The 13,576-nt window shown below is 33.8% G+C and overlaps 2 protein-coding genes across 4 annotated transcripts; both read right to left on the reverse strand.

The window, feature by feature from the left end:
• Positions 1-1,640: 1,640 nt before the first annotated feature.
• Positions 1,641-3,551, reverse strand: LOC132200756 (collagenase-like). 2 transcript variants are annotated; one of them, XM_059626449.1, is made up of 7 exons: positions 3,417-3,551; positions 3,206-3,359; positions 2,970-3,144; positions 2,601-2,752; positions 2,448-2,549; positions 2,261-2,400; positions 1,641-2,209 (listed from the first exon to the last, which is right to left on the reverse strand). In XM_059626449.1, exons 1-7 carry the CDS (start codon positions 3,462-3,464, stop codon positions 2,039-2,041), a joined length of 942 nt encoding a protein of 313 aa, XP_059482432.1. In that variant the 5' UTR covers positions 3,465-3,551; the 3' UTR covers positions 1,641-2,038. The 2 variants fall into 2 exon arrangements, with proteins under 2 accessions (XP_059482432.1, XP_059482431.1); XM_059626448.1 differs by having other exon boundaries at positions 2,601-2,761.
• A 662-nt stretch (positions 3,552-4,213) lies between these two features.
• On the reverse strand, positions 4,214-5,780 carry LOC132200755 (brachyurin-like). 2 transcript variants are annotated; one of them, XM_059626447.1, is made up of 7 exons: positions 5,694-5,780; positions 5,479-5,632; positions 5,237-5,417; positions 4,988-5,148; positions 4,822-4,926; positions 4,612-4,769; positions 4,214-4,562 (listed from the first exon to the last, which is right to left on the reverse strand). In XM_059626447.1, the coding sequence occupies exons 1-6, from the start codon at positions 5,742-5,744 to the stop codon at positions 4,621-4,623; spliced, it is 801 nt and encodes a 266-aa protein (XP_059482430.1). In that variant the 5' UTR covers positions 5,745-5,780; the 3' UTR covers positions 4,214-4,562; positions 4,612-4,620. The 2 variants fall into 2 exon arrangements, with proteins under 2 accessions (XP_059482430.1, XP_059482429.1); XM_059626446.1 differs by having other exon boundaries at positions 4,217-4,562; positions 4,630-4,769.
• Positions 5,781-13,576: the final 7,796 nt, after the last annotated feature.

The raw sequence follows: 13,576 nt of genomic DNA on the forward strand, positions 1-13,576 counted from the left end.
GATAAAGAAAATTCAATAAGTTCCACAATATATTCTTTTAAATTTTGAAAATAAATTTTGATTAACTTGATTGGACTGAAAGCATGTCATTTTCTTGTTTGTTGTTTTCATTCCTTAGTTGCCACAATTTTGAGCGGCTAAGACAATGCTAAAAAAAACCAACATTATTCTTTCGTTGCGTTTTATTCCATTTCAAAATACCAAAAATGATTTCTTTTACGAAAATTAGTCAAAGAAATAAATAGAAAAGTAGCCATGCTCAAATTATGCAACATATTTGTAAAAATAGTTGCTGATTTATATTTTTGCCCGGTCACAGCGGTCACAGTTTCAGTTAATTGCAGGAAGAGACGTGACGTGTTGTTGTAATTTATGCCTTTCTTTGACCGGCGGAGTATCTTAATGATGGTGGCCGCGGGTCATTAAAATAATCACTCTGATAAAAAGTGAGGAAGCAGAAAAAAGGACGCAATTACAGCGCCATAAAAAAAAAAATAAGGTTAGGTTGATGTAAACACGTGGCTTTTTTGTCAAAATTCTTTGTATAAAATTGCATTGCCGTTTCAACATAAATTTGCTTAAAATGAACCACATTTTTTTAATCACGTATACATAGCTGATAATTTGTAAAGTAATCAAATAATTGTTTAAAAATCCAATCTCTTATAATTTACCGTCTATAACAAATTATTAAAATATACTATAAAATATCTTTGTTACTTGTCTGATCTCACATACAATCAATTTAAGACCAAAACCCAAAACTCACAAGTCGTTGATGCACTTTGCTTGCTTATTTGCAGTGGTTAATCCAATTGTCCAGGTGCCAAATCATCGCCAATCAAAGAGAAGAGACCTCTGCTGCAAATCAAATCCGACACATCAAAGCTCAAATGTCTAATAACAGAGAGAGAGAAACCCCTAATTCGTCTAATTCCTCTTCGGCCCCGGTGGCAATTAAGCATTGAGGTTAATTTTGCTCTCTACCAGAGAGAGGGAGGCAATAGAAAGGCCGTTTTCGCAGAAAGAGCGGGCAAGAGATGTTTAATTGAATAATAATGACACGGGGCAAAACTGCCTTTGAAAGAGAAGGCGGCTCTATTATGCGGCCCGTTTGCATCTCTCTTCTGGCAGCACAAGTCAAAAGCGGCTGCGAAATTGAACGTAATTGGCGCTGTATGCTGTCTCGTATGAAAACTTTATTGCATCACACGCTCTGTGAGGTTTCGCCTTGTCGGGGATAATTGAAGTTATTCATAAATTGAGCAAAACACTGCGTTACATATTCGCGAACTGTGCACCGCCAAGTTCTATGTAATTCTCTCTGGTGCCTTTGCAACCCTCCGAACAGCAATAAAGCAATAGTTAGTACTTAGAGAAAGTGTTTATTTAAGCTAACACCTTATATCAAAAATTAATGATGGTAGATAACAATTAAAAACTACGGAAATTTAGTTACAATAGGATTTTAAATGGATTATAACCTTTTTTATATTTTTGATGTAAAAAAACTTCTCACTATTGGTTCAATAAGTTAATCAAATTATTGTATCTTTTTTCCTTTTGAGTTTGTGTAAATAATTTTTGTGACATTTTAATGTTATATTAGAAGGTGGAATAAATATTTTCCTGCCCTTTATTAAATCGTTTTATTAATGTTTTCAAAACTTTTCTAAATTATAAATAGTACAGATACTTAAAATGTGCAAAGTTTATAGCAGTTATTTGTCTTTCCCTCTTGGGAATGGCACCAGCGGTGGCGTCAGGACTTCTAAATCTCAAGGGCTGATCTCCCTCTCAGGTCATTGACATGATTGTTCTGAAGCAATTACATAAATTTAGTCTAAAATGAGAGTGTATCATGAGAGCCAATCTCTGTCCATTTGAAGTAAGAAACATCATACATTATAAGAAATGATAAAAAAAATTAAATCAATTAAAAATACAAAACGTTAAAAAAGGAAGGAAAATTTAATAAATTTCGTTCGAAATTTTTTTCATTTTAAATATAATAAAAACAGATTAGCTTAGCAGAGGATCACGCTAGAATTTGAATTCCAGTTTTCTCAGAAATCCATCCCAAAAAGCTGGTCACTCTGGTGTAGGTTGAGATGAAGTTGATGCAGAGATCGGGTCCAGAGGACACAATTCCTATTGCGGTATACTTTTTATCTTTTTCTTGAACGTTCAAAGCGCCTCCGCTATCACCCTATTAAGAAACCTTATTTTTGCAATGATTTCTGTTGTTAAAAAATCTCACGTAGCATGCTGACTTTTTCTTATCAGGTCCCGTGCAAATGATTGAGCTGGTCACATATTCGGGTGCATAAAGCAGCGCACATTCAGTGTTCGTAATCGTTTTCATAAAATTGTACATCATATATCTACTGGATGCTCCCACTAAAATAAAGAATTTTTAAAAATTAAAAATTGATTATATTGTTTACCGTCGGCAGTTTGTCCATATCCAGCAAGTAGGACTTTCTTGTTGTCAAATGCGTTAGTAGCGTCAGAATATTTCGGCAGGCGAATCAAATTGACAAATTTATCTGAAAACGAATTTTAATTGTGAATAATTTAACACGTTATTTGTGCACTACCTAGGGTGAATAAAACTTTAACCAATGCAATGTCATTTTGGGTCAAGTTTGCATCATAATTTTCGTGCTTAATTAATGTCGCTGAACTGTATCTCTGCTCGTTTTTTTCTTGCTTATTTTTCTGATCAATTCCACCCGCATAGATGACAACACTTGAGGCACTAAATTAAGAAATTTAATGTTCAATCTCCTTTAACGACTTAAAATTATTAAATTGAAAGCAAAATAAATGCTTGAGGTGTATTTCATTAATATATTAATGCTAAGTATAATTTAATAAATCTATAATAAATGATCTTTACTTGAATATTTAAGGTTGTTCAAAATTCAATTTCCATTAGACATCTAGACAAACGAAATTTCTCTCACCCATCAACACAATGAGCCGCAGTCATGACCCATTCGGAAGAAATAAGTGAACCTCCGCACAACCAACCTTCAGTAGCAAGTAGCAAGATTTGCCAGGGAAACATCTTTTGCCGCGCTCTCATTCCACCAGTGATTTGCATTGAAATTCCAACGTCGTAGCTAATTCCAGCGCTCTCTGATTGTTCAAAAAACACTTGAATAAAAAATACTCAAGTATTTTCAATTAAAATGAGTACGATCTTGAGGCTTGGTGGATTTATGGTAGACATAGTCAACTTTGGGCTTCCAGTTTGACGGGTCCTTTTTGTACTTGAGCCATTCTTTAGATGTCACCGTCCGATTCTTGATGCCTAAATTCTTAAATTTGAAGTTTTCTTCCTGACATTCGCCCTGCAAAATGAATTAACTTTAGGTTTCACTAAATCCTCTAAATTATTGTTTTTTTACCGTCACTGAAAAACTCAGAAGAGCAAGCAATATTGGCAGAGCATTCATTTTCCTTTAAGAATGCTGCGTTTAATGAAAAACAAGACAGGTGTTTTCATTTTCCCATTAACATATTCGCACTCTTCCGCAATGGTAAACTCGGTTAAAGTCACAGCAAATGGATGCCAAGCTTCCGGCCTGCTTGCCCCTGTGCTACTTTTTATTTGACGTCATGCGCAAAACAAAGTGAAAATATTATGATGGAAGAAATAATTAAAAAATTCCAAAGTTCAAAATTTTTAGTAATAAACTTCAATAAATTCTCACTGTCGAGAATTTTAAAGAGCTCTGCATGAAGTTTCTAAACGATTTCCTATAATTAAACGCATATAATGAAGCCAATTTTCCATATTTTTACATAATTTATGTAGGTTACATTTAATAAACTGTTAACAATTTTTATTTATTAATAGTTAATCATTAAAAATAGTAAAAAAATAGAAATTGATTATTATATCATAGTTTTTAAAGTTTGATTAAAATAAGATGACGAAAATTTAAAAATTTTGACCCATCTTTCGAAGTGTTCTGCGTTTTTGAAAATTCAAAATTCAAGGTTTCCTCGCTTTTATATCACTGAAATTTCAAAAGTCAGGAAACTGAGTGAAACGCCCAACTGTAATTATTTTTATCAAACGGCAGCGTCATTAGCGTCAAAGTCACCAGCGTTGACAAAGCAGTAAAGTAAGTGTCATATCATAACTTGCTTTGATATATACAAATGAATTCATGGTTCAATTATAAATAAATTATAAATTACTTAAAATCATAATTGCTTATTTTATGATGGAAAATTGGTTAGAAAGTATCACTGGAAAACAATTTTTTTTTAATGCGTTAAATTTCCAGTGTAAAGGTTTATTCCGCATTTTAAAATAGAATTTCATTATATCATTGATCAACCATTTTTGCTAACTCTCGAAATCCTCAGAGAAATCACGTTAAAATTTTGATTCCAGTGTTTTTGGAAATCCATCCCAAAAAGCTGGTCACTCTGGTGTAAGTTGAGATGTAGTTGATACAGAGTTCTGGACCACCAGAGACGATTCCAATCGTGGTGTATTTTTTATCTGCCATCAGAATGTTCAAAGCGCCACCGCTATCTCCCTGAGCAGTCAAGAAATTAAAATAATTGGCAGCTAATTACATTTCCTACTTGAATAGATCATCTTACAAAGCATGCTGATTTTGTGGCATCGGGTCCTGTGCAAAGAACAGAGTTGGGCACATACTCAGGTGCATAGAGCCGCGCACATACATTGTTGGTAATCGTTTGCATGGTAACATACATCAAGTATCTGCTTGAGTCGCCAGCTTTTAAGTTTTATTATGTAAGGTAGAAAGAATAGTATTTAATTAAACTTACTATCAGCGGTCTGTCCGTAACCAGAGAGCAAAACATTGTCCATGTTTTCAAATTTGTTAGCCCCGTCTGAGTAACGTGGAAGGCGAATGAGATTCACATCTTGACCTTTTTAGGAAATTTGAATGTTTAAAAATGGAACGAAATCATCAATAACAAATCATCATACTTAGATAGAATTTAACTTTGACCACACCAATATCGTTATGAGCAGTTGTTGAGTTGTAATTTTCATGCATATTTGCAATTTTTGACAGGTACGTTTGTTTGCCTTTTTCCCGATCGTTTAACTGATCGACTCCTCCTGCGGCAATAAAGAAACTCGTGCCCCTATTTTATGATAAACATTTCGTTATACACAATTTTAAAGTCACTAATTTATTTTTAATCGGAATTGACTCTATTGATATTGTCTCACCCGTCGATGCAATGTGCCGCAGTCATGACCCATTCGGTGGAAATAAGAGAACCTCCACACAACCAACTTTGGTCGGCGATTAGCAGAATTTGCCAAGGAAATTGTTTTGGTTTTGCTCTCATTCCACCGGTAATTTGCGTTGAAACCTTAGATGGTATCACAAAGCTAACTCCCGCGCTATCTGATTAATGAAATAAAATTTTAAAAACTGGGTGATAAAACGACCTTGCAAACTACTTTACCTGGTTGGGAATTTTTTGATCCACGGTAGATGAAATCAACTTTGGGTTGCCAGTAAGAAGGGTCGCTCTCGTACTTTGCCATTTCTTCAGGCGTCACTGTACGATTCTGAATACCCAAGTTCTTAAATTTGAGGTTCCCTCTCGCACATTCGCACTGCAAAAAATTGTCCATTGTATTCACTGAATCCTCTAAAATAAGCGTGAATTTATTTTGCCTCCATTAAATGACTCAGTAGAGCAACCAGAAATACCAGGTGAGCTCTCATTTTCCCAGCTCCTTTTGACAAGGAGTGAGAAATATGAGTGCTTCAAAAAGCAGAAAATGATTTTTCGCATTTTCACATATTATCATTCTTTCCATCCGCCTGTGATGTCAAACGTATTGGAAGCTCCAGCAAAAGGAAGTTGGACTTCCTGTTTTCCTGTTGCCCCTGTGCTACAATCCACTAAAGAGTCGCCAAATTCACTAATGCAGCAATAATTTTGACGCGTGCTCTGATACTCTCAATATTTTGAGAATATTTCACATTTAAAAAAGTTTACGTCAACCAAATTGTTATCAAAAGACTGGCAAATGAACATTTAACAATGATTTTGATTAAGGAATTGCATCAAATGAAGTTTTTGACAATGTTGTTTTGAAAGCTTGAAATTTTTTATCAAATATTTTTTTTCCAATTGAGAATAATACCTTAAAACATAAAAATAATTCAGACACGCATTTGCGAATTTGAAAATTTTTCTATTAATAGAAAAATTAATTAATATTAAAATTGATATTTTACTTTTTAATTTGCTTAAAATTAGGAAAGCCTTAATAATATACAGATATACCCCAGACTCTTCAATTATCTTTCTTGCAACTTTAAGTTGTTTTATTTTATAGAAAAGGTTAGTTTTTAGTGCAGTAAGGAATACTAGATATAATCTAAATAATAGTGTTAATTAAAAAAAAAATACCTTACAAAATGTAAAATATTTTTATTTATTTATTTTTATTTGTGAGTTAATCAAAAAATTCATTGCTTCACAAAAACGTCCAGTTGTATTTTATTGGATAGCTTTATTTGCTCATTCTCACATTTCTCAGAGAAATCACGTTAAAATTTTGATTCCGGTGTTTCTGGAAATCCATCCCAAAAAGCTGGTTACTCTAGTATAAGTTGTTACCAGGCCTGCACAGGGATCTGGGCTGGACGACACAAGTCCGATCACGGTATACTTTTTATCTTCCATCATAATGGTCAAAGCATTACCACCATCACCCTGTTTATTTAGAACATAGAATTATATTGTTATTTTAGATTCATAATTTAATTAACATCTCACAAAGCATGCAGATCTTTTCAAGTCTGGTCTCGTACAAAGAACCGAGTTGGGCACATATTCAGGTGAAAAAAGTCGCGCGCATACATTGTTGGTAACTGTTTTCATGTAAACATACATCAGGTTTCTGCTGTAGTCGCCATCTTAAACATTTAGTTATGTGAATGAATTGAAAAAAAAATTATTTTTTAGCTACCTGCTGTGATTTTTCCATATCCAGATAGTACAACTCGATCTCTATTTTCGAATTTGTTGCTATGGTCTGAATATCGTGGCAGACGGATAAGGTTCACATTTTTATCTTCAATAGGAGGAGTCTCATGATTTCAAATCTAATAATAAGCAATTCATATACCGAGAAAGAAATTAACGTTGACCAGAGCAATGTTGTTTAGGCCAAATTCGGGGTCATAATTTTCGTGCATTATCGCAATTGTTGACAGGTATGTTTGTTTGCCATTTTCACGATCATTCAACTGGTCAACTCCTCCCGCGGCAACAAAGAAGCTGGAGCCACTAATTATTATTATTATTTTAAAACAATTTTACATCTGCAATGCGAATTTTAGAATTTTCTTACCCATCGACGCAATGTGCGACAGTCATGACCCATTCGGTTGAAATAAGTGAACCTCCACACAAGGTACTTTGATCAACAACTAGCAGAATTTGCCATGGAAATTGTGTCGGCAACGCTCTCCATCCACCGGTTATTTGCGTGGAAATGACCGAATTTTTCACATAACTCTTTCCAGCGTTTTCTGATAAAAGTAAAATAAAATTGAGCAAATCTCCATAAAAAAGTTCTCAGAAATATTTTACTCGGTTGGGGATTTTGTGCTTCACGGTAGACGAAATCAACCTTGGGTTGCCAGTAAGTAGGATCTTTAACGTACTTTTCCATTTCTCCAGCCGTCACTGTTTTGTTTTTGAGGCTATTATTCTTAAACTTCAGGTCTTTTGCCGATTGACAATTAACCTTTAAAAAAAATCGTGTCCCAAAATCGAATATTAATTTAAAAACTTTGAAAACAGGTTGATTTTTACCATTAAAATTGAAAGGCCAAGGAGAACCAGAAGCGCCCAAACCCTCATTTTCAGAGTGAAATGTTGTCAACGAAATTTAAACGTGAACTGAATACTTTTTGTGCGTGTCTTTTAAATAATAAAATGCAAAAGGGGCCTACAGCTTTTTATCAATCTAGACAATACATTATATTGTCACTTTTAAAGGCGGAAACGCAAAGCAATTAACAATTTTATCTTTTAATTGCTTTTCTCTCTAAAAAAACGTTTTAAAGTAATTGCACTGCTTTCTCCAGTTGGAAAATAATTTATTAACTGTATAAATAATTAATTTTACTTAAAAATTAATCATTAACAATTGCACCTTTTTTCTATAATGTAGGTTTGGAGCACGCAATCCATTTTTAAATAATTTAAATTTTTAAATAATTTTTTTGTGAGAATAGCCACTTTCAGTTTCTATATGAAGAAATGAGTGAAATGCGGAATGGGAGCAGTAATTTATTTTATCAAATGTGAGTGTTCCAAAATTAAAAATTAACTTGATAAATTTGAACCCTGACTTTTTTACCATTAAAATTGAGAGAGCAAGGAGAACAAGAATCGCCCAAACCCTCATTTTCAGAGTGAAATGTTGTCAACGAAATTTAAACGTGAACTAAAAACTTTTTATTTCCGTGCCTTTTTAAATAAGAAAAAAATGGAGTGGGGCCTTCAGTTTTTTATTATCAATTTAAGCAATAAATTATAATGTCACTTTTAAAAGCGGAAGCGCAAAGCAATTAAAAACTGTACCTCTTATTGCTTTTCACTCTTAAGAAAGTTTTTTTTATTCATTTTTAATTGCTCAGCTTTTAGCAGGTAAAAATCTGGTAAAAATTAGTTTTATCAATAATAGTATAAAAAAATTAATTTTCCTTTATAACCAATCATTTACTGATTGCAATTTATTTTTATAATGTGTGATTGGATCACGCATTCATTTTTAAATAATTTTTTGTGAATAATCACTTTCGGATTTTATTGAATTAAAAATAAATTATAGCTTAAATCATTACCAGAATAAAGTCATGCAATCTACTTTGTACTTTCTTTATTTAAATTCAATAAATGCAATAAATTGGCCATATCGTAATGACTTGAAAAGCTATAATCTGTTTAGACAGAGTAGTTAATTTTAGTTTTGTTGGTTTTGATAAAAGTCTGATAACAATTAGATTATATTAAAATTGTTATATTTCTAGATAACTGATTTGAATAATTATGATAACTACAAACAATTATCAAATATTTTACCACTTGGAGTTTTTAATGAAAATGAATGATAAAATTAAAATGTGTAATTATAATATTAATGTATTGAATGGTAGATAAAGAAATAGATAAATAAATCATTAAAATATAAATTATCAAGCATTTTGTCAGTCTGCATTTCCCCCCCGTTTAAATTCATAGATCTGACCAAATATCCATTGCTAATTACCTTTATTTTTTTCAATTCACGATTGATTTGACTGATTGAAAATAAAAATCCGGGGCTGAAATACTCTGGTGCTGTATCGATTTTTACCGTTTCGTGTTACCTGACACGTCTTGCGTCGTTTCGTAGGTGCAGGATTTTTGCGCGAAAAAATATCCAAAGCTTTGAGTCGCTTTCTTTGTCTTCAGGGTGCTGTTGCCGCTGGGTAGAAAAAAAACCAAGTAGCATAAAAGAGGTTTGCACCGCAAAAAGCTGCTGCAGAGCGAGTTCAAGTTGGCAAGAAGGGCCCTCTCATGTTTCAGCTTCTTGTGTGACTCAAACAGCAGTGCAGCATACACGCGCGAAAGCAAGAGCCGTTGAAACTCTTAATTGCAAAGTTGCTTTCCGCGTGTGTGCGAAACAATGTGAGGCCAACTCGGTGCCAATTAGGCCACCGTGGAACACGTGTTGCCGGTGAAAAGAATTAAACAGAAAATTATTTTCCTTTCTAAATAAGAAGAAGAAGAAGTGTTGGTATTTAAAACCTAATTAATTCCCGATAATGAGAAACAATTCATTTATTGCTCTTAATTACCCGACTAATTACTCCTTTCTGAGAGCGAACGTGATAAATTGTTTGCAGCTTTAGTTGATTCCGGCAACCTCTTTCGCAAATAAAGTGCCTCGGCGCAATTTATCATTTTCTCTTTCCCTCCTTTTCCAGCCGCCTTTTGCACCCTATCATATACATATCTAGAACGATTAATCTAAATTTAGTACAGGGCGCGTATTTATTTATTTATTAACTTATTTTGGCTGAAAGTTATGTAGGTGTTTCGATTAAAGCAAAATATATATAGAGCCAAAGGAGGAGATACGAGCGGCGTCTGCCACGATGATAATTGCATTTGACGCAAGTTTAGTCCGCGCGTCGCTGTTTTTCTTATCAAAGCTGGCGAGACAAAGATTTATAGCCGGTGGCCATCTCGTTTTTCCGACCTGCACCCCGTCAAGGAGAAAACTCCCCCGCGACGTTTCTTTATCTATCTGCTAAAAGAGAGAAATAAAATTAAACTCTCGGCCCTGCTGCTCTTTCCGTGAGACGCAGGCGGCAACAGCCAGTGGAGGAAAAAGAGAAGGACAGGGATTCTCTTCGCCAGAACGATTTTTTTCTTATCTACTTGCGTTGGAAATTGGATACCAAAGAAAAATATAAAGCGAAGGTGATTTTCTTTTGTTAGATCAAGAAAAAAGCTGACATTGGCTGACATGAAGATTTAAAAATTAGAATTAATATAAAAATATAAACACTTTCGCTTTTGTTTTTAATCCTCGGTAGATTTTTTGAGGGTTGATTTATGGTGATTCGAATTTAAAGTCGGCTTTTCCTCTATGGGTTTTGTGAGTTGCTTATTGCTTAAGAAAAAAATAATATCCTGCTCTGCATGTTTCGGATGCTGGCTGCAGCCATAATTCATGAGCTGTGAAAACATTTTCAAAAGAATTAGTTCAATAATCAATCAATTTTTTGTACCAATTCTTGTCAAAATTATTTCACAGCGCATGAACTATGGCTGCAGCCAGCATCCGAAACATGCAGAGCAGGATATTGTTTTTTTTTTTTTTAATATGCAACTCACAAAACCCATGGAGGAAAAGCCTACAAATCAAATCACCATTTAACTCGGAATTCTCTGTACCAAAAATTTCAATCGTTCATTAAAATAAATAATTATATCATCTACTTAAAAAAAATTATATACTTGTTATTTCGTTTTATTTGAGCTTTTATGAAATTATTATTTACCGCGACAAAATATACTTCTCTTTGAATATTCATGATCCTCTTTTTCAATTTAAAGAAAAACAAACATTAAATTCTATTTATTCATCTGTTTCCAAACAACATGCATGTATGAAGCTTTCTGTTTTCATATTAAATTTCGCTCTCTCGTCATTCACAGAGTTATGATTTCTCATTTTGAAAAGCGTTTCAAGCTCGCATTCATTCAGCGCTCAACTCGAACTAGCTGTTTGTGAATGCCGTTGTGCAAAAGTAACTCATTTCGCCATTTGTTCAGTAGCAGAGAGTTTCAGAGAAGCACAGAATCCAACCAACCACACCAGACCAACATCTATTCTGCTCTCAGACTGCATGAGCGAGCAGTTGACTCGCGAAACACACACGCATGTACATCAACACAAACAACATGAATAAGCAATTCAATTAAACCTCACCCAACCCAGCTCGCAGATTATGAACACGAAGAAAACGCGAAAATTGCAAATTGCGTTCTCTGAAGGGAGACAAAACAGGCTGGAGAGAAGCCGCGAAATGATGTTACGCATTTAAAGTCGAGCTAATTAAGAGACACCCACTTGCTAAATTCAAGTTTGTTTGCTACAGGAACATAATATGACCTTTATATGTATAATGTGCATTGCCAAGATTGTGGCTTTTGAACAGAGAATGAAATTTTTAGGTTGACTCTGCAGCAGATTGTTATTATTTTTAAATTTTTGAGCCTAGCTTTCCGGCAGTGAGGATTTTAATTTCTTTCATTCGGAGAGGTACTTAAAATTTCGAAGAATTTGAAAATTTAGGAATTGATTTTTAACCATTTTCTTATTTTATAACTATTATAATGAACATAAAAACCAAGTCAGGAGAGGCCTTTCAATTATTCTGATGTGTTTAAGAAGATTATTATGTTATTTAGCGTCCAGTGAATTTTTGGCACGCCTCTCTCTCTCTATAGTTTGATATTCCACTGTATTTTGCGCGTCCTTTTGCGGAATTCCATCGGCCTTCTTGCTTTATTTGCTTGGGGGAATTCAGTCAATTGATTTGAATGCGAGATGAGTTTTTGCTCGCAGTGCAGAGGGTTATTGCTCTCTGGTGGCACTTTTGTTCGAATCCGCCGAGTCAACGTACGTGCTTTTTAAGTTGGAAAAAATCGCGCGCCGGCCTTTGTTGGCTGCAAAAGTTCGTCAAACTGCGCGCCTTCTCTACGCGGCCAGGCTGAGCAAAACTCTGACTTTCAGAGCAAAATGCAGAGAGGGACTCTTGTATAAAAGGCCGCTGTTCATGTCAAAGTTTCGTCTGCTTTACATTTCTTTGTAGTTCATTGCAAGCTTGAAGATTAATTGGTGTCTTACTAAGTTAAAATAAACGTGTAAATTTCTAAAAGTCAATAAAAACTTTTTAAAGCCTGATCACATTGAAACAATTTATTTGTTTCGTTTTCAGTTTCAAATTGAAATGTTGATGTTACAAATTAAATTTCTTATTATGAGCTTTATGCACCAAAATATTAAAAAATTTCTAGTTTGATTAAGAGGGTGGAAGTTTGAATACTTATAAATATCAATTTGTTTTATGACAAAAATAACAAATATATTATTTGATTTTGATGTGAATATAATTAATGCCTCTCATAAAAGGTTAGATTATGTTAAAATAAGTTTCTTTCAGATATTTTTTATTTACATTCAGAAGTAAATTTCGTAAAATTCATTGTTTTTTTTAACCACCAATATTTACGTTTTAATCATTTTGAGAGAATTATTTGCAAAAAAACTATTAAGAAATATCCATATTTTATTATGATGGCAATAAATTTAGAATACTTTCAATGCCAACTCTCGTATTATCTATCAAGGATTACAAGAAGAGACAACTAATTAAAGCCTTTACAAACCATTTAATTGAACTCGACAAAGCTCTGATGAAATCCTCAGTGTATAAAGAAAATTACTCTTTATAAAAAACGGAAACGCGCTAATTAGCTATTGAAGTGATGTATGACCATTTAATATAGAAACTAGAGCAAATAACAAGAAATTTTTTGTTTGCGAATCGTTTTTTTTTCTTCCCCGAGATTTATTTACTTTGCAGTGACGACGGAGTGTTAGAATGCATGTAGATTGTGATTTAATGAAGTCGTTTAATGCGCATTGTTTCACTCTCTGCAGTGTTAGTGCAATAATAATAATCTCGAGCTGCGCCGGTCCGCTCTTTGTTTTTATTTACACTCGCTGTGAATGCATTGTGCTCTGGCATTGGCCTTTCTATTATGTAACTGAATGCGGCAGTACATTATGTGTGTGTCTATAGAGAGGATGGAGTTTCTGCGCCGCGCCGGAATGCGGTTACATTAAAAATCCACGACACGCGCGCTTTGTTTAGAACTGGATCTATTTGCCTATATATCTCTGCTACACACGTGTATATAGATAAATTTGAATGAGATAATTAAATTACATAATTAAGGTTGCACAATTAGA

The sequence above is a fragment of the Neocloeon triangulifer genome, unplaced genomic scaffold (genome assembly GCF_031216515.1).
Source record: "Neocloeon triangulifer isolate White Clay Creek 2 clone unplaced genomic scaffold, ASM3121651v1 ptg000014l, whole genome shotgun sequence".
NCBI lineage: Eukaryota > Metazoa > Arthropoda > Insecta > Ephemeroptera > Baetidae > Neocloeon > Neocloeon triangulifer.